This window comes from Orycteropus afer, unplaced genomic scaffold (assembly GCF_000298275.1).
Source record: "Orycteropus afer afer isolate SDZICR_OR568_19922 unplaced genomic scaffold, OryAfe1.0 scaffold00535, whole genome shotgun sequence".
In the NCBI taxonomy this organism is placed as follows: Eukaryota; Metazoa; Chordata; class Mammalia; order Tubulidentata; family Orycteropodidae; genus Orycteropus; species Orycteropus afer.
In genome coordinates this window covers 981603-1008606 of record NW_006922122.1, presented here as the reverse complement: position 1 = coordinate 1008606, position 27004 = coordinate 981603, and the positions used below count along the sequence as shown (strand labels likewise).

The 27004-nt window shown below is 36.4% G+C and overlaps 1 protein-coding gene across 1 annotated transcript in view; it reads left to right on the top strand.

The window, feature by feature from the left end:
* The window catches only part of FSTL5 (follistatin like 5), an 813440-nt gene that overhangs the window by 659859 nt on the left and 126577 nt on the right, over positions 1 to 27004 (top strand). Inside the window, exon 11 of the mRNA XM_007955717.1 lies at positions 6920 to 7069. Coding sequence (XP_007953908.1) covers positions 6920 to 7069 — 150 coding nt within the window. The remainder of the gene's footprint in view (positions 1 to 6919; positions 7070 to 27004) is intronic.

The window sequence follows — 27004 nt, the reverse complement described above, 5'->3', positions numbered from 1 at the left end:
AAAAAAAAAAAAAGAAAAATCTACTGATATAAAGGCTTACTATAAATTAGAATCAGTGTGATGGCAGTGGGTTTGGTTTCAGGTTAATATAAATGGAACTTTATATATCTATATAGCTGCATATCTGCCTATTTTATATCTGTGTCTATATCTATCCATGTGTACTTTGTCTTTAATTTATTTTCTATTTACTTTTTGGATTACATTTAGACTTGGATGAGAATATGTGTGTTTGAATTATTGTAATTAAAGTTATAAATGAAATATAGGGCAGAACTTTCTGAAGGCAGATGAGAGGAGATGAATATTCTAAGGACAGAGAAAAGGATGAAAAAGCAAGATAGAAACAGATTTTTTTTTAAGTTGGATGCAGAAAAAAATAAAAAAAACAACTGGAGACACTTATGCCAAATATCATGAGGAGACTCCATGGCATAGATGCACTGAGAGTGAGGGTAGGAAGAGAACTATGAAGAAGGGGTGGGAATTTTACACTTTTAGGACAAATTATTTCTAATAGATAATTATTAAAATATATCAAAATAGCAAAGTCCTTGTAGAAAACACATTAATACACTTACCTGTCAGATTTTACTATGTTTTGTAAATAAGGTACCATTAACACTATTTTAATTGCTATATCAAAAGGTATACCATTGTAGTAATAGATCTTATATTTTAAAATTTTGGAAAGGACTTGGGGAATAATGAGAGAATATGAAAATGACCCAAAGGAAATTAGATAAATTCTAATTGTGAACTAGATTTTTTTTTTAATATTGACTTTTATCCTCATTATTTCTAAATATCTTATTAATTCCTCTCATTCTAAATGCAAGTATACATTTCTATTAAAAAAAGATTAATGATCTCTTTATCTCTGGAAAATGTCTTCATCAGAATGTATTATCTTCATAGTATTTTTCATCTCTGATAACTTTTAGCATTTATTTTATGCCATTAAATGTCTAATGCATGTAAAAACATTCCTCTACAACCCTCATGCCCAGGAATAAATATTAATCTATGTAATCTGGAAAAATATGAGTGCTATTATGAAATGGGATCTAATAGACTATAATCAGAAATAATGGCATAAAGTGAAGCAAAGAAACTTCAGGGCGAGTGACTGTCAGGAAACTTTTAATGGCTTTGTAAAAATGATTTTAAGTCTGGTCAGGGATGTCTTATAGGGACAGCATACAAATAGGAAATAATTCCCAGTAGAGCAGTTTATTTTCCTGTTGAATAGTTTTATAGCAAACAAAGGGGTGGAAATTGCCCCTGGTTCAGCCGTTGTTTGGCTGACAGTTATGTGTCAGGTCACTCACACGTTCCATTATTTTGGCAGATTTTCTTGGTAGCTTTTACACAACAGCAAATATTTTATAAATAATTTTCCTATATTCAGAGCTTTTCATCAAACTCAGGTCCAAACTCTCCATGACTCTCAAGTAGATATTTTTTATACTATTTCTTTCTCACTAAATAGGTGCTTTTCAAAGCATGCATGATGTTATGGAAGAAAGAAGTTTGACATAAAATATGATCTTTTAGTAGAAAATTATGAGTGATATTACAACTAGTGGATAGATTTCAAACTTCAGAAGTTTATTTTAGTTTATGAAATAAAGCTCATAAGTCTCAAAGTACCTGAGGCATCCATTTATTGGGTATTTAGTTTTCAGTTTCCCTGCTTATGTTCTGTTGTTGTTGTTGTTGTTGTTTTGCCGTCGAGTCAGCCCCGACTCATAGCGACGTTTCGAGGCAGTATCACTACGGAAGTAGGATTGCCCAACCTTCCTTCTGAGGAGTGCCTAGTGGGTTTGAACCGCCAGCCTTCTGGTTAGCAGTCAAGTGCTTTAGCCACTATGCTACCAGAGCTCCTTTCTGGTTAGTAGTCAAATGTCTTAGGCACTCCTGATTTTTACATCATTTTCATATTTTATACAAATTAAAAAATCTACTGTATTTGTGATATCACACATAATAAAAATTACTTAAGTATTCAGTTTAGTGACTGTCATGGATTGCATTGTGTCCTTACAAAAAGGGCATGGGGGGGCATCATCTGACTCCTTCAACCTCAGGAGGGGGAGACAGAGTCACCATCAATAGTCCAAGGCTTATTCCTATAAGACCAGACGTACCACCACCCTCCAACCTTTTTACGAACTCTGACACCAACCTTCTCTCCAATGGTACTTACTACTTCTTTGCTTGGTTCAATAATTTATTGCAATGACCACATAGAACTCACAGAGAATACTCATGATTATAGAGTTTGTTAGGGAAGTAACAGGCTACTCATGATTATAGGGTTTGTTAGGGAAGTAACAGGCTACAATTCAGGTTGAGGAACACACACAGGATACATTTCTTCTATGAGGATGCCCTCAGGCTCACCTCTCTGACCCTTAGCCTCTTGGCCAGTTCTCTGCCCTGCTTGGGCAAGTGTTACAAAGCTCTTTTAGCTCTGCTGATAGGTACACCCAGGGCCACCCCACTCCTGCCCAAGGACACTCAGCTTTCCCACTCTCATGAGTTGATACAGTCACTGCTTGGTCTTATGTCTCTTGGTTCCACTGCCATTGTCTCTCTGTCAGGCATTTCTACCATAGTGTCTCTGCTGAGGCATCTCTTCCAGAGTCTTTATCAAGGAGGCCCAGTATAGGGATCTTGGGCCCAAGGAAGTGGTATACTCCAACCCCAGTTCTTCTCTCTTGATGGCAGTGAGAGCCCCCTTTCTGCCTCTAGGAGGGGTTCATTTTAAGTCTGGCAGAGTGACAAAACTAACCAATCCCAACACCAGAGTTCTATACATCTTATTTGCATGGTCCCACTCAGTAACCCAGTGGGAGTAAAAAAGACTATGGCTAGAAAAGCTATTCTTCAGCCAAAACCAGGCCAGGAGCTGATTGTGGAACAGACTATCAACTGCTCATAGGCAAATTCAGTTTGAAGTTGAAGTGGAAACAAGTCCAAGAGAGCCAAAGTATGATCTTGAATATATCCCTCCTGAATTTAGAGATCATCTAAAGAATAGATTTGATGCATTGAACACCAATGACCAAAAGCCAGATGAATTATGGGAAGATATCACGAACATTATCCATGAAGAAAGCAAGAGATCACTAAAAAGACAAGAAAAGAAGAGAAGACCAAAGTGAATGACAGAGGAGACTCTGAACCTTGCCCTTGAGCGGAGAATAGCTAAAGCAAATGGAAGAAATGAAAAGGTAAAAGGGCTGAACAGAAGATTTCAAAGAGCAGCTCGAGTAGACAAAGCCAATTACTAGAATGAAATGTGCAAAGACCTGGAGTCTGAAAACCAAAAAGGAAGAACACGCTCAGCATTTCTCAAACTGAAAGAACTGAAGAAAAAATTGAAGCCTCGAGTTGCAATATTGAGAGATTCTATGGGCAAAATATTGAATGATGCAGGAAACATCAAGAGAAGATGGCAGGAATACACAGAGTCACTGTACCAAAAAGAACTGATGGATCTTCATCCATTTCAGGAAGTGGCATATGATCTAGAACCAATGGTAATGAAGGAAGAAGTGAAAGCTGCAATGAAAGAACTGGCGAAGAACAGGCTCCGGGAATTGATGGCATACCAATTGAGATATTTCAACAAACAGATGCCCCATTGGAGGCACTCACTCAGTTATGCCAAGAGATTAGGAGGACAGCTACCTGGCCAACTGACTGGAAGAGAGCCATATTTGTGCCCATTCCAAAGAAAGGTGATCCCACAGAATGTAGAAATTATAGAACAATATCATTAATATCACATGCAAGTAAGATCTTACTGAAGATAATTAAGAAACGTTTGCAGCAGTATATTGACAGAGAACTTCCAGAGGTTCAAGGCGGATTCAGAAGAGGACGTGGAACAAGGGATATCATAGCTGTTGTCAGATGGATCTTGGCTCAAGGCAGGGAATACCAGAAAGATGTTGACTTGTGTTTTATTGACTATGCAAAGGCATTTGATTGTGTGGATCATGACAAATTGTGGACAACATTGAGAAGAATGGGAATCCCCGAGCACTTGATTGTATTCATGAGGAATCTGTACCTTGACCAGGAGGCTGTCGTTCAAACAGAACAAGGGAACACTACATGGTTTAAAATCAAGAAGGGAGTGTGTCAGGGTTGTATTCTGTCTCCACACTTACTCAATCTATATGCTGAGCAAATAATCCGAGAAGCTGGACTCTATGAAGAAAAACGTGGTATCAGGATTGGAGGAAGAATCATTAACAACTTGAGATATGCAGATGATACAACTTTGCTTGCTGAAAGTGAGGATGACTTAAGGCACCTACTGATGAAGGTTGAAGAATACAGTCTGCAGTATGGATTACATCTCAACATAAAGAAAACAAAATTCCTCACAACTGGACCAATGAGCAGCATCACAATAAATGGAGAGAAGATTGAGGTTGTCAAAGAATTTACATTGCTTGGTTCTACAATCGATGCCAATGGAAGCAGCAGTCAGGACATTAGACGACGTGTAGCATTGGGAAAGTCAACTGCAAAGGAAGTGTTTCAAGTGCTGAGGAGCAAGGATATCTCCTTGAGGACTAAGGTGCGCCTGACACAAGCCATGATATTTCCAATCGCCTGGTATGCATGTGAGAGCTGGACAATGAATAAGGAAGACCGAAGAAGAGTTGATGCTTTTGAGTTGTGGTGCTGGTGAAGAATGCTGTAAGTTCCGTTGACTGCTCAAAGAACTAACAGATCTGTCCTGGAGGAAGTGCAGCCAGAATGCTCCTTGGAAGCAAGAATGGCCAGACTTCGTCTCACCTACTTTGGTCATGTTGTCAGAAGGGACCATTCCCTGGAGAAGGATGTCATGCTTGGTAGGGTGGAGGGTCGATGAAAGAGGGGGAGGCCTTCAACGAGATGGATTGATAGGGTGGCTGCGATGATGGGATCAAGTATAGCAAGGATTGTGGGGCTGGTGCGGGATCGGGCAGTGTTTCGTTCTGCTGTGCATGGGGTCGCTATGAATCGGCAACGACTCGACAGCACAGAACAACAAGAAGAAAAGCTTTATCAAGTAATCCACTACACCACAGTCCTTCTGAAATTTTTCTCAACTTCTGTGAGCCATGCTTCTCAGTGGGTTAGAAGTTTTGTAATGATGCAATGTGGCAGACACCCTGTGTGAAGTAATGAAATCCCATGATGTGATCTGATGTGATAACCCAATCAGGTGTAAAAGGATTAAGATTAAGGTAAATTGAAATAATCATAGTCCCATCACAGCACTGATACATGGAAAGGGATCTTCCCTGGGTGTGGTCTGCAATGTCATTTTTCTTACAAGAGATAAGAAAAGAGAGAAGGGAGGAGAGTAGGGGGACCTATTACTACCAAGATAGAGGAGCCAGAAGTGGATACTTTCAACTGAGGGTCCCTGCACTGACATCCTCCTCGGACAGGAGACATGCAGAGAGAAAATCTTCCCCTAGAACCAGCACTCTGAACTAGGACTTCTCGCCTCCTAAAATGTAAGAGAATAAATTTCTGTTTGTTAAAGCCATCCATTTGTGGTACGTCTATTATAAGAGCACTAGAGAACTAGGACAGTGACTAAAGGTCAAATTTTTATTGATTTTATTTACTGTCAGATATTGTCTTAAAGTAAAAATAAATTCATAACTGTGCTAATAATGTGTGTTGTTGATTTTGTTTCCTGTTTATTAAATAAAGTCCTGAATAGGATCTCTGCTGAAAAGACTATATTTTTATGTGAACTAGAGAACAAAGAGAGTAGTCCAATTTAACTTGGAAAGTAGAGACTGGAGTATACAAATTCATGAAATTAGACATCAGCTATCAATTATCAGACTTAATGAAATATTGGAATACTTGTTTGTCATTATATCATTATCATTATATAAATAAATGTTTATCATTATATATTTTATGTAAAATTTAACAAATCTACCATTATCTTGTTGATTTTCTAACTATGAGCAAATTGATTGAAATGGCATACTAGTACACTAGTGGGGAGAAAAAAAATCTGAAAAAAAAAAATATTGAGCTAGATAACATTTTGTAATTACTGCTACATGTGATATGTCTGTCAGGATAAATCCCAAAGGCTTATGTTTACCTTCACCATTCATTTATTCATAATGTGCAGTGAAGAAGGAAATAGGGGGTGTTTTTGCCCAACTTGTGATTATCTGGCACAAACTGTAAAATCTTCAACTAAAGGCACTTCTAAGGTAAAAGGGTCTGATAACAAATCTGAAACAGATTAAAGGGTTTTTAATCTTGGCCATGATAACAGATTGTGATTAATTATCAAACTAGAAGAAAAAAATAACCATTGTAATAGGTAGTTACATATTAATTTCTCTAATCTTCTGATTCACCACAAATAAGAAGTTTTATTTAATGATTTTCCTGTGGATTTCATAGATTTTGACAAATTATTTAGATGGTCTAACACCATGGAGAGTCAGGAGAAAGGCAGCCAAGAGTGTTTTGGAATCTCTGAATATACTACAGTGTGCAATTTACTCTCTTTAAAAATACTTAAACACATTTGGAGATTTTAGAGATAACAGTGGATTTCTAATGTATTGTTTGTTATGTATAAACAAACAGCTATGTATAAACAATTAGTAATGAAATTCTACTGCTAGAAAAACAAAGGCCTTATGAAATATATTTTAAATTTTTCTCAATTACATTGATTTCTAATCAGATTTAATGGATCAAAATATACTTTCTATATATTTGCATTAATTTAACCCCTTATATTTTATTTCATTTTTGATGCAGAAAGTAGTGAAGTACCAATCGTTAATTTTATCCATAAGATTGTGGTATCTATATGTTATAATTTAAAATTATCATTCATTTTCTGTGTCTTAAATTACAGGATGAAGTCTGTCCTAAAGCTGATGGAGATGAAGTTCAGAAATGCATGTGGGCCTCAGCTGTTAATGTCAAAGACAAATTCATATATGTTGCACAGCCAACTTTGGACAGAATTCTTATTGTCGATGTGCAGTCCCAAAAAGTTGTTCAGGTACTTATGTTTTTACTTTTAAAAATAAGTTTTTTTTTTTTTTTTAATTTAGCTAATTCAGTAGTTCTTCCTGGTAGCTACTATATTGTCCTTCAAATATCATTGATAACTAATTTTATCACATGGAGAATTGAAAAAGTTATGTATTTTCTGGAAGTTTTCCTCTCATTTTTTTCCCTTGAGCTTTATGAATTAAAGAAGTAATTTAAATATTTTTCTTTTAAAAATTAGATCTATCATCACATGGTAATATTAAAGTGTGTAGTTCCATACATGGAAGCTCTGGTGGCATAGTGCCTAAGGCATTTGATTGCTAACCAGAAGGCTGATGGTTCAAACCCACCAGCCACTCCTTGGAAGGAAGATGGAGCAATCTACTTCCATAGTGATACTGCCTTGGAAACCTAAAGAGGGGTTCCTGTGAGTTAGATCTGACTCGACAGCAGTGAGTTTGTTTTTTTTGGTTAGTTCTATAGATACCATTGCCATGATTGTTTACTCTTTCCAGAGCAAGGAGAAATTCAGTCAAAAGTAAGTTATTTTAAGTTATCATGAAAAAATAAAGATTAAATCTGTCTCATCTGATTCTTAATAAAAACAGAAGACAATAGTAAGTTTTACTAGATGATTTTAGCCTAGTAGGTTTTGTTAGAAACCAGTGAAAAAACAAGTTACATGTACATAAGTCAATGATAAAGAAAATTTCTCCAGTAAGCATTGCCATGGACATATTTTCATGATCCCCTGATTTCATATTTAAGATTTGAGTCACTAACTCTTTTGCTTCCTGCAAAATCTATGTCTGTGCAACTTGTGCTACAGTGGCACAGTTATCAGCTCTCAGAGCAGAATATGCACCTATACCACCTGGTTTCAATATCTGGTCTCTGGGCTATTATGGTACATTGCTTCTCATCTAGGAGGAAATACATTTAGCATAGTTTCACGAGATATGTATAATCTATTAAATGTGGACAGTAATTAAATGTATCATAAAATTAAGGATGATCATATAATTAGTGCAAATAAAATATTTATAATAGAACGTGGTGTATGGAAGTGCTATATATTTGTCTGCTATCACAATTTCTGAGAGGCAGTGGAATCTAACCATTCCTTACATTTACACATGCATATTGTGTGAATATCAGTTTTAAATAGATTCATGAAGCAGCTGTTAGTCCTTTTAATCTTGATTCCTGACAAGAAATATAAGATTTGCTAAATAGTTTAAAGTTAGATCTCCCATTCCAGTAGCCCTTAAAAACTTCATATGAATTCATCTCCCCATCCACCCATTCATCCAGCCATCCTGTAAATAATTTTGTGTTCATGATAAGAGGTTTTTGGTTTCATAAATAAAATAAAAAAAAAGTGTTTCTACTAGAAAGCTCTGAAAATTGCAGGGTAACAAAGTTACATGGGTGAACAATCTAATTGTTCAATTTTTAACATAAGAATGTATAGTATAATCATGAATAAAAGGATGAATATCCATTGTACTAGAAAATTCTAATATCTCCAAGTTTACACATTACCATGTAACACAGTCTACTAGTACCATGTGTAACATAATAATCAATTGTATTATATACTTCATTTTATATGCTTCTGAGTGGATAAATTAAATTCCCCTGACACTAAATATGGGAGCTCTGGTGGTTTAGTGTGTAAGACATTTGACTGCTAACCAGAAAACTGGCAGTTTAAACCACTTCTCAGTAGCAAATTCTCTTTTAGTTATCTAGTGCTGTTATAACAGAAATAGCACAAATGAGTGGCTTTAACAAAGAGATACCTATTTTCTTGTAGTTTAGGAACTAGAAGTCAGAAATCATGGTCCCATCTATAAGGGAAGACTTTCTATCTATGTTGGCCTTTGAGGAAGGCCCTTGTCTCTTTGAGCTTCTGCTCCTGGGGAATCTTCACATCATTTAACATTTCTCTTCCTTCCATCTCTACTTCTATTCATTTGTTGTTTAAGCTCTTTTATATCTCAAAAGAGATTGACTCAAGCCACAAATTACATTAATCCTGCCTCGTTAACACAACAAGACAATCTATTCTCAATTATAACCATATGCATATCAAGACCCAAAACCCAAATCCACTGTCATTGAGTCAATTCTCACTCATGGTGACCCTCTTTGGGTTTCTGAGGTGCTAAATCTTTATGGAAGTTGATAGTCCAGTCTTCCTTCAATAAAGATTTAACCACTCAGCAAAATTTAGTTGAAGAAAAGCAGAATATTAAATATATATATAGTGGAATCATCTATAGAAACAAACAACAAAAAAAGATTTCTTAAAAAGACTCATAAAATAAATGAAAATCTAGGAATTTTTGCAAACAATGAGGACAAAGGTCACAATTAACACTATCAGAGGTTTTTTTTTTTTTTTTCCCCTAATGTATAACAACTATTAAAAATAATAGCAATAAGCAAACAAACTCACTGTCATTGAGTCGATTGCAACTCATAGAGATACCTCCTTTGGTTTCCAAGGCAGTATCTCTATGGAAGTACATTGACCAAACTTCTTTCTAAGGAGTTGCTGGCAGGTTTGAACCACCAGCTTTCCTGGTTAGCAGTCAAATGCCTTAGGCATAACTATGTTGTTGTTGTTATGTGCCGTCGAGTCAGCCCCGACTCATAGCGACCCCTCCTTGGGTTTCTGAGGCAGTATCACTATGGAAGTAGGATTGCCCAACCTTCCTTCTGAGGAGTGGCTGGTAGGTTTGAACCACCAGCCTTCTGGTTAGCAGTCAAGTGCTTTAGCCACTATGCTACCAGAGCTCCTAGGCATAACTATAGTCCTATCAAAAAGTAAAAAATGACTATGAAAATTTTGAAGATATAATCATAATGATAAATTTGAAAATGTATTTTAAAAGCATAAATTAATGGAGAAGATAAGTTAATAGCTTGCCAAGAAGAAATAAAAAAAGAATAGTTCTAACTAAGTAGATAAACTGTTTTAAGAAGATAGAAACAAGAAATTCTGTCCCAGAATTTGTTTTAGTAAAGTTCTACTAAATATTAAAGCAATATTTTACCAGGCAGTTTGATAAGATGTAATAAACAAAAAATATGTTATTTTCATTGACTTGATGGTTGACATCTTGTTTTGCCCACACTGAGGAACCTTGGATAAGCTCTATGGTGGTGCAGTGATTAAAGCACTAGCTGCTAATCCAAAGACTGGTGTTTCAAATCCGTCAGCCACTCTATGGGAGAAAGAAGTGGTTGCTGATTCCGTAAAGATTTACAACTTTGGAAAGTTCATGAGGGCAGTTCTACTATCTCCTTAAAGGTCGCTGAGTCAGAATTGACTCAATAGCAATGGATTTTGGAATCTTTATGGATACAGACTGCCAATTCTTTCTCCTGCAGAGTTTGAACCACCAACCTTCTGTTTAAAAGTCTTGCACTGAACATCTATGCCACCAGGGAGCCTTCCATAAAGATTACACCCTTGTCATACAGGGTTGCTATTGGTTGGAGTTGACTGGATGGCAATGAGTCACCCAAATAACTTCCATGGCTTTGGGGCTATCATCCCCAGTGTACTGAGGGGTAAGGCTTACTAACAGCAAACTGAGAAGCCACTTTAGACCTTCTACAATGATTTGGGTTTTTCTCAGAGTCTTTGTATGTTCCCAGATATTCTGCTATAAAAACAAACTCCAACTTTCTCTCTCTCTCTCTCTTTTTTTTAAGCTCTTATTTTATAACTTTTATTGTTATTCAAGTGAAAGTTTATAGAGCAAATTGTTTTGTATTCAGATGTTCATACACATTTTGTTTCATCCTAACCTTCTCTTGATACACCTTGCTCCACACTGACATTTATCAGCCTTATTGCTTCACCTTCTGTTGCAGCCCTCCATTTGTAGAACAGGAGGCACCAAGTACAATGTATCAGATATGATACATTTAATCCTGGGAACAAAAGGCAGAAGCAGTTTTGTTCTATGAAGGTTTCTCACATAGCAAGCTCTGAAATGGTATATAAATGGAATTGAATATAACTTCTCCGTCAATAACAAAAAGGGCTTTGAATTATGGAAGCTGCTGAATTCCTTGATGAAATGAAGGAAAGTGGAGTAGCTGCTTCAAGGATTCGGACCATTCTATGACAGACTATAAAAAAATAATAATAAAGATCATTTTAGTTTTTGAAATGAGAATTTCTATAGTTGGTACAGTCAATCTTAAGGCCTATAGTTGACTATAAATAGAAACCTCAAATGTTAGATAGAGACCACTAAAATATATGAGATTTTTCTTTTAAAATAAATAAAATGTATTATCTTTGAAGTCATCCCAATTCTTTTTTTTTTTTTTTGCAACTCTGTAATTTCAGCCTGTGCACCTCTTAGTATGAGTCCCATAAGTCCACTATCTGATGGATGAAATAACACATTCTTATATATGTCTTGAGGAGCTCTAATGGCACTATGATTAAAGTACTGGGCTGCTATCCAACAAGTTGGCATTTTGAACCCACCAGCTGCTCTGTAGGAGAAAAATGAGGCAGTCTGCTTCCATAAAGATTTACAGTCTTGGAAGCCCTATAGGACTGGTATGAGTCAGAATCTACTTGATGGCATATGTATATATGTGTGTGTGTATATATATATGTGTGTGTGTGTGTGTCTATGAATATTGTCCTGCTATTATGATAGGATCCCTGGTGATGCAGTGGTTAAGCACTCAGCTGCTAACCGGAAGGTTAGATGTTCAAATCTTACCAGTCATTCCATGGGATAAAGATGTGGAAATCTACATCTGTAAAGATTACAGCCTTAGAGAGCATATGGACATTGTTACTGTGTTCTATAGGTCACTGTGATGGTATCGTTTTGTAAAAAGTAAGGAATCATTTCCTATTTGTCATCTTTACTATACTGAGGCCAGAATCAACGATAGCCTTCCTTACATACAAATGCAGCTGCACTTCATGTGTACTGTATCTACTTACTTCTTTCTAACCTGTGCATATGATGCAGAGACAACTAAGAATACTAACCATAATTCAAATTGAGCTATTCATCTCCTAAACATTATACAAAATACAAGAGCTAGTTGTAGGTATACTCCAAAATCAAAATGCCTTTTTCTTGAAATGAGGAAAAAAAAAATGGAAAAAAAAAAAAAAGAAATGTTACACTTATTTAATCTCTCACACTTGGTCTCTTTAAATCCAATTAAAGTGAGTTATTTGTATTTTATCTTGCTTCATCTAAGAAAAATAAATATATATTTCTGACCTTTTCTTTTTTTTTTTTTTTATGTATTTGATTGTGTGGGTTGGTAGTTAACATGCATTTTGGAACTACCCAGTTTTAAAATTTGAACTCCACTTATTACATCTTATTATTAACATAACAGATATTTCCTTGACAATAAAAGTTTTTACCAACTTTGTGATAAATCGTTACTATTAGGAGAATGCAGGTACATTTGGATTTAGTAGATACGTAGAACTATCACTATTTTCAGTAAAACAGTGAAAGGTCATAGTATTTTAATGGGATAAATAACCTCACTGTGGCTTTAAACTTCAAATGGCTTCACTTACTGCTTTTCTTACTATTTAACATTTACTAAGATTGATATACAGGTGCTGTCTTGCTGTATAAAAGATTAACTAATAAACAATTGACCTCATTTTGTCTTCTGTAGAGCAAAATCAGTTTCTGCTTCGATGCAGAAGTGGCTTATAGTCACACCTCGGGAGTATTCTTAAGTATCATCAGCAGTCTCCTCCAGCCCTTAGCATATTATCTCGAGAATCTACATCATTAGTTTAAATTAGGTTCACTTAATTAGCCAGCTGGTACTCTCCTTGTCTGACTGATAAACAAGCTGTGCTTCACTGTTCTTTCATGTCAAGACTAAACCCCAAGTTCTGTATATTATTGTCTTTATAATCAGTATTTCACCTTTATAAAATAAGCTATCTTTATACAAGTTGATGGTATAACTGTTTCATGACCAATGTGACATATATATATATATATTTAATTTATTGTTGTTTTTCCCCTCAAGGATTATTGATTAATATGTATAACACTATATGCTTTGCAAATGAGCCCTGGTGGTGCAGTTGTTAAAGTTATCACCTGCTAACCAAAAGGCGGGCAGTTCAAACCTAGAGAAAAATGTGACAATCTCCTTCTGTAAAGATTTCCAATTTTGGAAACCCTATGAGGGCAGTTCTAGTTCATCCTATAGGGTTGCTATCAGTAAGAATGCATTGGCAGTGGCTCTGGTTTAAATTTATGTACTTTGAGATAATAAGCTAAAGTTTACACATCAACAAAGCAAAAAAAATCTTTTAGTATAAGTAAATTGTGTCCCTAAATGATGATTACAAATACAAAATAAAGAAAAAATAGTCTATGTAATATCTATAAAGCTTTGCAAAAAAACAAAACAAAAAAAACACCTCATTGCCATGGGGTCGGATCCAACTCATAGGGACCCCTCCTTGGGTTTCCCAGGCAGTATCACTATGGAAATAGATTGCCTAACCTTCCTTCCGAGGAGGGGCTGGTGGGTTTGAACACCCTCCCTCTGGTTAGCAGTCAAATGCCTTAGACACTATGCCACCAGAGCTCCCTATAAAGCTATAGCAAATAGAAAATAAATTTTATTATGCACTCTAGTATATTCTGAATATTTTAAAAAGGAATGCAGTGAAAAGTCAATAAGTCATGATATATAACAATAAAAGTAGCATGTTGTTGTTGTTATGTGCCATTGAGTCAGACCCAACTGCTAGCAACCCCTCCTTGGTTTTCTGAGGCGGTATCACTATGGAAGTAGATTGCTCAACCTTCCTTCTGAGAAGGTGCTGGTGGATTTGAACCACCAGCCTTCTGGTTAGCAGGCAAGTGCTTTAGGCACTAGGCTACCAGAGCCCCCAAAAGGAACATATACATGGAAAATGAAGAAATATTAAGTCTCAGACCTAACAATGTACATATTAATTTATTTAAAAGGGTTCATTTTTGGAAATGCTGAATAATTCAATAAACAGTGAGAAGAAGGCTCAGGCTTAATCATTTGAATAACACAACAACAAAGCACGGTCTAATATTTGACAAAATTTAGTAGTGTTCACTGGAACACTTCTCAGAAATTTTCAACTGATAGTATCAGAATCTCTTATTTAAAAAAAAAAAAAAAATCTTACAGAGGCATCCAATGGATCAAAACTGACCCATTTAGTTCTACTAGGGTTGTTGTTGTTGTTATGTGCCATCGAGTCGGACCCGACTCATAGTGACCCCTCCTTGGGTTTCCGAGGTGGTATCACTATGGAAGTAGATTGCCCAACCTTCCTTCCAAGGAGTGGCTGGTGGGTTTGACCTGCTGGCCTTCAGGTTAGCAGTCAAGTGCCTTTGGCACTATGCTACCAGAGGTAGGCATCAAAATCACCAGCTAAACTGAAGACTCATGGACTTATCAAAGCCATGTTTGAAACAATTTTTCTAACAAAATAATATTGATAGTTATATGAAAATTAACACTATTAAATTAACATTTTATGTAGATTTATTTAAGGTAAAAACATGACCATTTAATGGATACATTTCCCTTTTAATATATTCCTGAACATTGTTATTTAACATATTCCTTTAAGACTAGTGGATGAAGTAATTTGTTAAGTTTTTTCTTGAGTTAAATGAATGATGGCTGCAAATGCAAAAATAAAAAAAAAAACCTCCAGAGTGGATTGAGTGCAACTCAGTGGAGTAGAAGATGATCTATTATGGCAACAGAATATTAGGACATCTGTTTATATATTTATCTTCACAAATTTATCTTATTACTTTTATACGTATTTAATATATGGACCAATATCGGAGTCCTGATTTCATCTATATGTGGAATGATCAAGCATCCTGAGCTCTCTTGATGGGAAAAGAAGAGTTTTACAATCTGGAGAAAACAACATTAGTATCCTCTATTTTCTGTTTACTTTAGTATTTACAAAGTGGAAAATAATAGTACATATCTGAACAAAATGATTACTATGAGAATTAAAATTATCAATAGTATTAAAATTCTTAGAACAAAGCCTGGTACATAACAAGCTTGATTGATAATATAATTATTTTTGTTAAATTTAAAAAAAAAATTAATGGCAGTAAAAATATTTTGGCATCTTGAAGAATTTTGAACTTTATTTGTCCCAATTAAATACATGTAGTATTACCAATAAATTCATTAAGCAATATATATTGAGAACTACTAGTTACCTCAACCCACCAGCCACTCTATGTGAGAAAAGATCTGGCTATCTGCTGCCTTAAAATTACAGCCTACAAAACCTTGTGGGGAAGTTCTACACTGTCATATAGAGTCATTATGATTGGGACTGATTCCACAGAACACGGCAACTATGTATTAGATATTGTTCTAAATGTATGAGTTGTATCAGTGACCTTAACAACAAAAACAACCAAATATTCTGCTTTGTTGTAGGCTAGAATCAATTAGATAGAAATAGACAATAAAAAATAAGCATGCAAAATGTTTAAATTATACATTATGTAAATTGGCAATGTGCATAAGGTAAAACTAAAAAAGACTAGGTGGGATTGGGAGAATTGTGGAAGAGAGAGTGCAGTAATGGAGGGCCAACTGTAATATCAAACAGCGTAGTCTGAATATCTTTGCTGAGAAGATGAGATCTTAGCAAAGAAGAGTTGAGGAAGGTAGTCATTTGAAATTCTGATAGCAAGAACTCTCCAGGTAATGCCATTGAGGCCAGAAAGCAGACTCATGCTTAGAATGTTGGATGAACAGCTAGAAGACCAGGAGGGAGTGTCTGGATTGGAGACATCTGGGGGAGAGTAGAAAGTAAGGAGATCAGAGAGAAAAAGCTATGTAGTGAAGTTGAAGACAATTAAAAGAAGTCCACAGAGCCAAAATATGACCTTGAATATATCCCTTCTGAATGGAGACCATCTAAAGAATAAATTTGGTGCATTGAACACCAATGACCAAAAACCAGAGGAATTGTGGGATGATATCAAGAACACCATCCATGAAAAAACCTAAAGGTCATTTAAAAGACAGGAAAGGAAGAAAAGATCAAAATGAATGTCAGAAGAGACTCTGAAACTTACCCTTAAATGAAGAATAGCTAAAGCAAATGGAAGAAAGGACAAGATAAAAGAACTGAACAGAAGATTTCAAAGAGCAGCTCGAGAAGACAAAGCCAATTATTATAATGAAATGTGCAAAGACATGGAGTTGGAAAGTCAAAAGAGAAGAACACGCTCAGCATTTCTCAAGCTGAAGAACTGAAGAAAAAATATAAGCCTCCAGTTGCAATAGTAAAGGATTCTATGGGAAATATTGAATGATGCAGAAAACTTCAAAAGAAGATGGTCTACCTGACCAACTAACTGGAAGAGTTCCATATCTGTATCCATTCCAAAGAAAGGTGTTCCCACAGAATGTGGAAATTATCAAACAATATCATTAATATTGCATGCAAGTAAAATCTTACTGAAAATTATTCAAAAATGGTTGCAGCAGTATATTGACAGAGAACTTCCAGAAATACAAGCTGGATTCAGAAGAGGATGTGGAATGAAGGATATAATTGTTGATGTCTGAAGTATTTTGGCTGAAAGCAAAGAATACCAGAAAGGTGTTATTTGTGTTTTAATGATTTTGCAAAAGAATCCAATTGTGTGGATCATAACAAATTATGGATAACATTGAGAAGAATGGGAATTCCAGAACACTTGATTTTACTCATGAGAAACTTGTACATAGACCAGGAGGCTATAGTTCGAAGAGAACAAGGGGATACTGCATGGTATAAAATCAAGAAAGGGGTGCATCAAGGTTGTGTCCTTTCACCATACTTATTCAACCTGTATGCTGAGCAAATAATCTGAGAAGCTGGACTATATGAAGAAGAACATGGCATCAGGATTCAAGGAAGAATCATTAACAACCTGTGATATGCTGACGACACTTTGCTTGCTGAACGTGAGGATAACTTGAGACACTTACTGATGAACATTGAAGACTAGAGTCTGCAGTATGGATTATACCTCAATATAAAGAAAACAAAAGTCCTCACAACTAGACCGATAAGCAGCATCATGATAAATGGAGAAAAGATTGTTGTCAAGGACTTCATATTACTTGGTTGTACAGTCAACACCAATGGAAGCAGTAGTCAAGATATCAGGCGATGTGTAGCATTGGGCAAATCTGTTGCAAAAGACCTCTTCCAAGTGCTGAAAAGCAAAGATGTCTCCTTGAAGACTAAGGTGTGCCTGACACAAACCATGGTATTTTTTAATCACCTCATATACATATGAGAGCTGGACAGTAAATAATGAAGAAGAGTTGATGCTTTTGAGTTGTGGTGTTGGTGAAGAATGCTGAAATACCATGGACTATTGAAAGAACTAACAAATCCGTCCTGGAAGAAGTTCAGCAGAATTCTCCTTGGAAGAGAGAATAGCCAGAGTTTGTCTCATTTACTTTGGTCATGTTGTAAGAAAGGACCATCCATCTTCTCTGGAGAAGGATATCATACATGGTGAAGTGGAGAGTCAACAAAAAAGGGAAAGGCCCTCAGCAAGGTGGATTGGCACTGTGGCTGCAACTACGCACTCAGGTATTGCAAGAATCATGGGGCTGGCACAAGACTGGGAATGTTTCGTTCTACTGAACATAGGGTCCCTATGAGTCAGAGATGATTCGATGGCACCTAACAACAACAACAACAGCAACAACAGTGTCAGATCATAGAGGGTCTTGTAGTAGTCATGTTGTTGTCAGGGCTTTTAATTTCACTTTCCCTCTGATGAAAATGGGAAGATATTGCAATATTTTTAATAGATTAGTGTGTGATCTGTCTAATGCCTCTTAAAGTATCACTCCAAATATCTTGTTGAATAAGATCGAGGAGAATAAGTTCAGAATTCAGCAACCATGTGAAAAAACTATTGTTGTTGTTGTTATGTGCTGTCAAGTCAGACCAGACTCATAGTGACCCCTCCTTGGGTTTCCGAGGCAGTATCACTACAGAAGTAGATTGCCCTATCTTCCTTCTGAGGAGTCGCTGGTGGGTTTGTACTGCCAGCCTTCTGGTTAGCAGTCAAGTGCCTTAGGCACTATGCTACCAGAGCTCTCCTGAGAAAGCTATTACAATAATGCAAGTTAGAGACTATAGCAACTATTCTTAATGATGGGTAGGTGAGATCATATTTGATATGTTAGACAGATAGAGCCAACTGTATTTCCTGAGGACATGTGATATGCAAGAAAAAGAGGAGTCAAAGTGAGATAAATACAATCTTTACTATTCTTAATATAAAATGTAGAGACACACTTATTATTATTATTATTTTATGAAAGTATTCTTACCTAGAGCCATTCTAACAAGAATATACCACAAATAGAATGGCCTTAACAGAAGTTTATTCTTTTACAGTTTGGAGGCTTTAAGTCCAAGTTCAAAGTGCCAGGCTGTAGGAGCTGGGTGAAAGCCCCTCAACCTTGGGGTCCAGCTCTGCCTCCTGCTCCCAGCCCACTGCTGGCTCTTGAGGTTGACAAACCCGAGGTTGACAAGTAAAAAGACACAGTTTTGATGTTACAAAACCACACGGCAGGCCACTAATTTAAGTCCATTGTAAGTGCCCAGTTTGGCAGAGCATGGCAGGTTGCTGACCAATGACACAGCTATATGCAGGGTCCATGTGTGCCGTAAGCTAAAGACCATCCCCAAAGCTGATTCTTATATATGGGAAAGCAGACCACGTACCCAAAGTAGCTACTCAGCTGTTTGTGATAGATCCCACCACTGAATTGGTTGCCAGTCTTATCACAGGGAACAATTACCACCACCTGCCTAGCTGCTTAACCAGGCCCAGCCAAGTTGACACACAAACATAACCACCACAGAAAGATTCATAGGTTTTCCAGTGACAGATAATTTTAGAAAGTTTCAAAATTAGTGACGTTTCTTTTACAAAATGCAAATGGTCTAAATTTAGGGCTCCTTTTAGGAGAAGAAAGACAGGAAGATTTCAAGATTATATAATAAAACATTTTATAAAAATAAAGACGTATAATTTAACTCTAAAAAAGTTGGTGGTGTAAAAATGTGCATGAAAATATATGCTTTTTGTTGAAAATTGGGTTATGAAGAGATTATTCTGAAAATGAATGTTTGGAAATATTTCTATCATTATTATATGATTTTGTTGCTGAAAACCATGTAAATTGTCCTTTTGTAAAATATTTTCCATAGGTATACTAGAAAAACTTATAAACAAATTTTTCTAACAAGTTAAAAATTTTCTAAATCAAGGACCTGGGAAGCACTTTTTTAAAAATTATTATCTTCATGCCTTTTTCAATTTAGTTGAAATTTTATAGCAAAATCCTCCCCCTCAAACAAAATAAAAGTAAAATAACCTGATTTCAGGAGCCAACTTTGAAAATACTAAAAGGCAAATGTTAAGTAACTTTTTTGCTAAATTAATATTATTTTATAATATTATTTTATACTATACATAATAGAAATTCTGGTAGCATAGTGGCTAAGACACTTGACTGCTAACCAGAAGGCTGGCGGTTCAAACCCACCAGCCACTCCTCGGAAGGAAGGTTGGGCAATATAATTCCCTAGTGATACTGCCTTGGAAACCCAAGGAGGGGTCACTATGAGTCGGGGCCGACTCGACGGCACACAACAACAACAACAACGACGTACATAATATATTGGTGCATGTTATACTATTTCAGTATGGGAACTCTCTACTATTTGTAAGGTTTTCCCTGGCCAATTCTTTGAGAAGTGGATGGCCTCTTCCTTCTTCCCAGTCTGTGTCAGTCTGTAAACTACATTGAAACCTATGCACCATGTGCAACACTGCTAGCACTTGACCACTGGTGGCATAGCCTCAAGCCTCAGAGCACACTCAAACCACCACAATAAAACAAACTGACTGATTACACAACTTTGCTTGCTGAAAGTAAGAATGAGTTGAAGCACTTAGTAATGAAGATTGAAGAGTACAGTCTGCAGTATGGATTACATCTCAAGATAAAGAAAACAAAAATCTTCACAACTGGACCGATAAGTAGCATCACGATAAATGGAGAAAAGATTGAAGTTGTCAGAGATTTCACATTGCTTGCTTCTACAATCGACGCCAGTGGAAGCAGCAGTCAGGACATCAGATGACATATAACCCTGGGAAAATCAGCTGCAAAGGACCTCTTTCAAGTGAATTGCAAAGATGTCTCATTGAGGACTAAGGGGAGCTTGACACAAGCCATGGTATTTTCAATCGCCTCATATGCATATGAGAGCTGGACAATGAATTAGGAAGACTGAAGAAGAGTTGATGCTTTTGAGTAGTGGTGCTGGTGAAGAATGCTGAAAGTACCATGAACTACTAAAAGATCTAACAAATCTGTACTGGAGGAAGTGCAGCTGGAATGCTCCCTGGAAGCGAGAAAGGCCAGACTTGTCTCACCTACTTTGGTCATGTTGTCAGAAGGGACCATTCCCTGGAGAAGGATATCATGCTTGGTAAGGTGGAGGGTCAACAAAAGAGGGGAAGGCCTTCAGATAGAGGGATTGACACAGTGGCTGTGATAATGGGCTTAAGTATACCAAGGGTCATGGTGTTGGCATGGAATCCTTCTGCTGTGCATAGAGTCGCTATGAGGTGGAAACAACGGCAGCTAACAACAACAACATGGGAGCTCTAGTGGTGTGGTGCCTAAGGCATTTGACTGCTAACCAGAAGGCTGGTGGTTCAAACCCACTCCTCGGAAGGAAGATTGGGTAATCTCCTTCCGTAGTGATACTGCCTCAGAAACCCAAGGAGGGGTCACAATGAGTCAGATCTGACTTGTTGGCAGTGAGTTTGGGTTTGCAAAGTGCATATATATTATAAATATTCAGTGTTATCATTAATATCATCAATGCATGTGCTCGCAAATATTTTGGAGACCACTAATTACACATTTGTCAATTTCTAGAATTTTTTTGGAAATTGTTATTTATCTCCTCTAAATACATATAGGAAGTCCTGGGGAGGGGAGCAAAAACAGCTAAGCCCTCAACTACTAAGAGACTGATGGTGCTAATCTGCCCAGTAGTTCTGTGGAAGAAATTCCTGCTGACCCATTTCTGCATGATCACAGCCACTGACAACCTTATGGAGCTCAATTCTACTCTGAGACAGATAGGGTCACCATGAGTCAGAACTGACTTAACAATAACTGGTTTGGTTTATTGGTTTGAATACATAATCCAAATTTGTTTACAGACAATTAATCACAAACTGCTTTCTTACACTTCCTGTAATATATTCTCATGAGTTAATTAATAAAAAAAAAAAAAAGTCCTTATCTTTCCATTACAAAAATATTCGTACTTTAAATCTCAATTGAAGCACCACCTCCCCTCCTGGCTCATTATGAATTAGACTTTTCATATTAAACTTTTATAGCATCTTGTCCTTCTTTTTATTTTTTAACACACATCAAATTGTTTTAATAGCACCTCTCAGCCTCTAGTCTATATATTTTTCATGGTCCTGGACTATATTTAGTTACTTCTCTTTCCTTGGTCTCGGTTTCTTCATTTGCTAAATGAGAGTTCTGTGTCTCTAACCTTAAAACAAGATGATACCAGTAGACATGAGGATACTTCAATGCGAGCATTCTTTCTCATTTTAGTAGTATTAGTTTTAGTATTAGTAGTAGCAGCAGCAACAACAAGGGGCTCTGGTGGTGCAGTGGTTAATAAATTTGGCTGCTAACCAAAACATTGGTGGTTTGAACCCACCAGCTCCTCTGTGGTTGAAAAATAAAGCCATCTGCGCCCAGTAAAGCCAGTAAAGATTACAGCCTTGAGAACCCACTGAGGGTCACAGTAAGTGGGAATTGACTCGATGGCAGTGGGTTTGCTTTGAGTAGTAGTGGCAGCAGCAGCAAAAGGAGTTCAGGTGGTGTGTTGGGTAAGGCACTTCCTTTCTAATCATAAGGTTGATGGTTCAAACCAACCAGTTGCTCCATGGGAGGAAGAAAAGCCAATGGATTTCTGTAGTTGTAAACCCAGTTGGGGTTATTCAATGGCAGTGTGTTTGTTTTGGAAGCAGCAGTATTTATTTAATGCTTAGTATTTGCTCCAGAGTCAACTTGAAAAAAAGCTTGGTAATCTACTGAAAAATCAAGTCATTGAAAACCTTATGGAGCATAATTCAATTCTGACACACATGATAACCATGTGTTGGTAACTACCTGACAGCAATGGGTTTAGTATTTTCCAGGTACCCTCTAAGCACTTTATATCTACTAGTTCACCTAATATTTACAATAATCCATTGAAATAAATGTTGTTACTATTGCCATCTTATTGATTAGGAAACTGAGATTCAGAATAGTTTACTAACTTCTCTAAGTAATACTCTTTTTAATAGAAGGAGCTAAGATTTGAAGTCTTGCTTCAGAACCTGCGCTCCTTAGCATGATGTATACTGCCTCTCAATGATAATCCACTATAATAGGACAGTTTGTAGACACAATACTACATATGTTTGAAATAAAATGACAATTTAGAAACATATTTTTGGGAATTAAACTGTCAATTAGAAGTCAAGAAATTCTTTCGTGAGCAGAGATCCACTTTGGGGAAAACACGGACTATCAAATCCCAGGAGTTTCTAGGTATTGTAAACACTTAACACGCTGAGCTGACAATGGAAAGTTTGGAGGTACTAGTCCATGCAGAAATCCTCCTTAGTAGAAAGACGTGGTGATCAACTTCCAGCCATTGAATACGTGAGGTCATTATGAGCTGGACTCAATTCCATGACAACTGGTTTATCAAATTGCAGAACTTCTGGTCACTGGCTGGATGACAGTTGGCAAGACTGACTCTCAATTCCCTTATCTAGCTAAATAACATAATTTATGGGATTATATTATATTATATTATATTATATTATATTAACATAAACTATGGGATGTGGTAAGGAGCTCTGGTGGCTCTGTGGTTAATTGCTCAATTGCTAGCCCAAAGTTCTGAAGTTAGATTCCACCATCTGCTCCAAGGGAGAAAAACCCAAAACCAAACCCACTGCCATCAAGTGGATTCCAATTTATAGCAACCCCATTGGGTTTCCAAGGCTGTAATCTTTAGAAGTAGATTGCCTCGTCTTTCTTCAATGGAGTAGCTGGTGAATTTGAACCACCCACTTTTGTTTAGTAGCCAAATGCTTTAACCACTAGACCACCAAAGCTCCCTCCAAGGGAAGAAAGATGAATCAATTTAGTCCTATAAAGATTACATTCTAGGAGAACATTTACTTTTATATGGTAGCTATGAGTCTGAATAGAAATAATGGCACGCAACAAAAAGAACAACATGAGATGGGGTATGCTTATATAAGATAATACTTGTAAGTGCAGCTAAAGAAAAAAAAAACACCTTATAAAAGCTGGCAACATGAAAATTTTCATTCAAATTCCTTTCCCTGTAATTTAAAGTTGTCTAAAGACTTTTGCTCCTTTGTAACTTCATTGTAGCAGCTGAATACAATCAAGACTTTGTTATTGTTGTTTATATTGAGCTCTTTTATCTTTAACACTTTTAACAACCTTAAGCTTGTTTCATCTTAAACAGCAAGCAAAAAAACTATTGTAATCACACATAGATCAAGATTAGTGAATAAAAGGAGAATATAAAAGTATCAAGGAATTTCATTTCTTTGTTATAAGTTTAGTGATTAATGATGGTCCTTTTGCCATATAGGTATTGAAATGATTGATCAGTACATGAATAAATTTAAGTGAAACAGCTGGAAATCATTTGAATACAATTAACAGAATACAAAACTAACTATTCCTTAAACAATAAAACCATTTAATTATCCCAAATAACACCAGGTCTAGGGAAATTTGTTCTATGTTTATATAGTTACTCAAGGTTATTATCAAGAATGCATTCTCTTTTATTTTTATTTCTTCTGCTGCATCTTCAGAATGCTGGCTTATATCTTTAAGCTTATTCTTCCATGGCTTCAATATGGCTTTGGAAACTCCACATTAAATATTCTCATGTGACAACATTAAACCAAGAAGAAAGAAAAAGTGTGGTTCAGGTCAGTTTCCTCCTGTGCCTGTGTCTTTTAACAAAATGCAATATCTTTCTCAGAAATCATTCTTCCAGTTTTTCTTTACAAAATATTGGCTAAAGTATGCTACAAGACCACTCTTATGTCTTAGAGAAGCTGAAAAACTTCTGTCCAAGGGAATGAAATTATTCATCTGTTTAGGTCCAGTGTACACTAGGTTTGGTGTTATCCAACGTGGTAACTCACAATGTCAGCCCCCACCAGGGACTTCCTCCAATATCACACCATCCAGAGTCTTTAGTAATTATATTATCACTTTTAATCAAATAATAACTTGTAATATTATATATTCTTAGAAACTGCTTAAATGCAATATTTCTTAAACCATATTAATATTAGCAGTTGTTTTATAAAATGTTTGTACATTGAATTATAATATTATTAGTTAACAGTATTACTAGTAACTTAGTGGAAGACTTTTTTAATTTTATTTTTCTCCTTCTTTTCCCTTAATTTCCCTGCATCCTCAAAAAAAATATTGATATTGACTCACAAAAATTGTGCAACAATTGGTACAATGATAGACACATAGACCAATGGAATAGAATTGAGAACCCAGATATAGATCCATCAACCTATGGTCAGCTGATCTTTGACCAGGGACCAAAATCAATTAAATGGGGGAATAGATAGTCTGTTTAACAAATGATGATGGCAAAACTGGCTATCCATTTACAGAAAAATGAAACAAGATGTGTACCTCACAACATACACAAAAACTAGCTCCAGATGGATCAAACACTTAAATGTGAAACCTAAAACTATAAAGTTCCTCAAGGAAAAACTAGGAAAAAATTTAGGGGCCTTAATATACAGCATAAATAGATTATCAAGCATAACCCAAAATGCACAAACAGCAGGAGAGAAACTAGATGAATGGGACCTTCTAAAAATTAAATTTTTATGTGCTTCCAAAGACTTCTCCAAAAGAGTCGAAAGAGAATCTACAGATTGGGAAAGAATATTCAGCAATGACATATCTGAAAAGGGACTTATCTCTAGAATTTATAGAAAGCTCCTACACCTCAACAACAAAAAGTCAAATAATACAATTAAAAATGGGTAGAAGACATGAATAGACACTTCACCAAAGAGGATATTCAGGTGGCCAACAACCATATGAAGAAATGCTCATGATCATTAGCTATTAGAGAGATGCAAATCAGAACAACAATGAGATACCATCTTGCTCCAGCACTAGTAACAAAGTTCCACAAGACAGAAAATAACAAATGCTATCGAGGATGTGGGGAGATTGGGACTCTCATACATTGCTGGATGGAATTTCAAATGATTGAACCACTGTGGAAAGCTATATCATGATTCCTTAAAAAGTTGGAATTAGAAATACCATTTGACCTAGTCATTCCATTTCTAGGTATATATACTAAAGAAGTGAGACCCAGGATAAGAACAGATTTATGCACACCCATGTTCATTGTGGCACCATTTATAATAGGAAAAAGATGGAAACAACCTAGGTGCCCATCAACAGAAGAACAGATAACCAAACTATGGTATATACACACAACAGAATACTATGCAACCCTAAGGAATAAGGTAGAATCTGCAAAACACCACATAACATGGATGAACTTGGAGGACATTATGCTGAGTGAAAAAAGTGAGTCATAAAAAGACAAATATTGTATTACTCCATGATTGTACAAAGTCAAGGAAAGGTTTATATATGGAAGGACATGTTCTTTGTTGGTTACCACGGGTAGGAGAACAGGGGAGGGAACAATGTTAGATAGGTAGAGACAAGTATTGATTTGGGTGAAGAGGAGGGCAATGTATCAAATGTGAGTGGTCAACATGGTGTCATTGAGGAAGAGGAAGATACAGAGAGGTGCATAGGAGGTACAGAAAACAAAGATGAAACCTTTTGTACATACAGTACTGCATTGTCTGTGAACACAAACATTGATGGACAGGTGGATAGGTGGGTGGAGAGGCTGAACTATTAGGTATATCTATGCAGGTGGGGAGTGTACCCATGACCATGTATAGGGTTGGTAGATAATATTTCTACCAGTATATTGGTATATTCTGTAAGAATGTCCAGGTAAATAGCAGAGCTGACAAGGGACAAGGTTGTAGTCACTTCTTGGCCACAGCCAGGTACCCAGAGGGAGTGAGTAGTTGAACCTGTGGGCTTGGGACCATAGTCACAGAAGACATCAAGTTTAAGTGGCATAACATCCTACACAAAATCATTGTTCCACATTCTACTTTCATTAATAGTGACCGGGATTCTAAAAGCTTGCAAGCAGCCATCTAGATGCAACGATGGGTCTCTCCTCATCCAGAGCAAAGAATAATGAAGAAAACCAAACATGCATGGAAACAATTAGTCCAAGTGACTGGTACATGATGCAATCCTCAGCCTATAGAACTATGAGACCAGAAGAAATAGATGGTGTCCAGCTACCACTGTCAACTACTCGGAGGGGGACCTATGTAGGAGATCATGGATAGAGTGGGAGAACAGTGTGTAACAAAACTCAGAATCATTAAAAAAATAAATACATAAATAAAACCCTGAGACTATGACCCCTAGCTGCCCTTCAGGTCTGTAATTGAACCCACTCCTGTGCTGCTAACTGAACAAAAGACAGGCATATTAGCTGAAATTTTTAATTCTGTCTTCCATCGCATCAATTCTTCTCCTTTGCCCTTCCAATGTGTTATCTATTTCTGACAATTTAGTATTAATCTTTTGG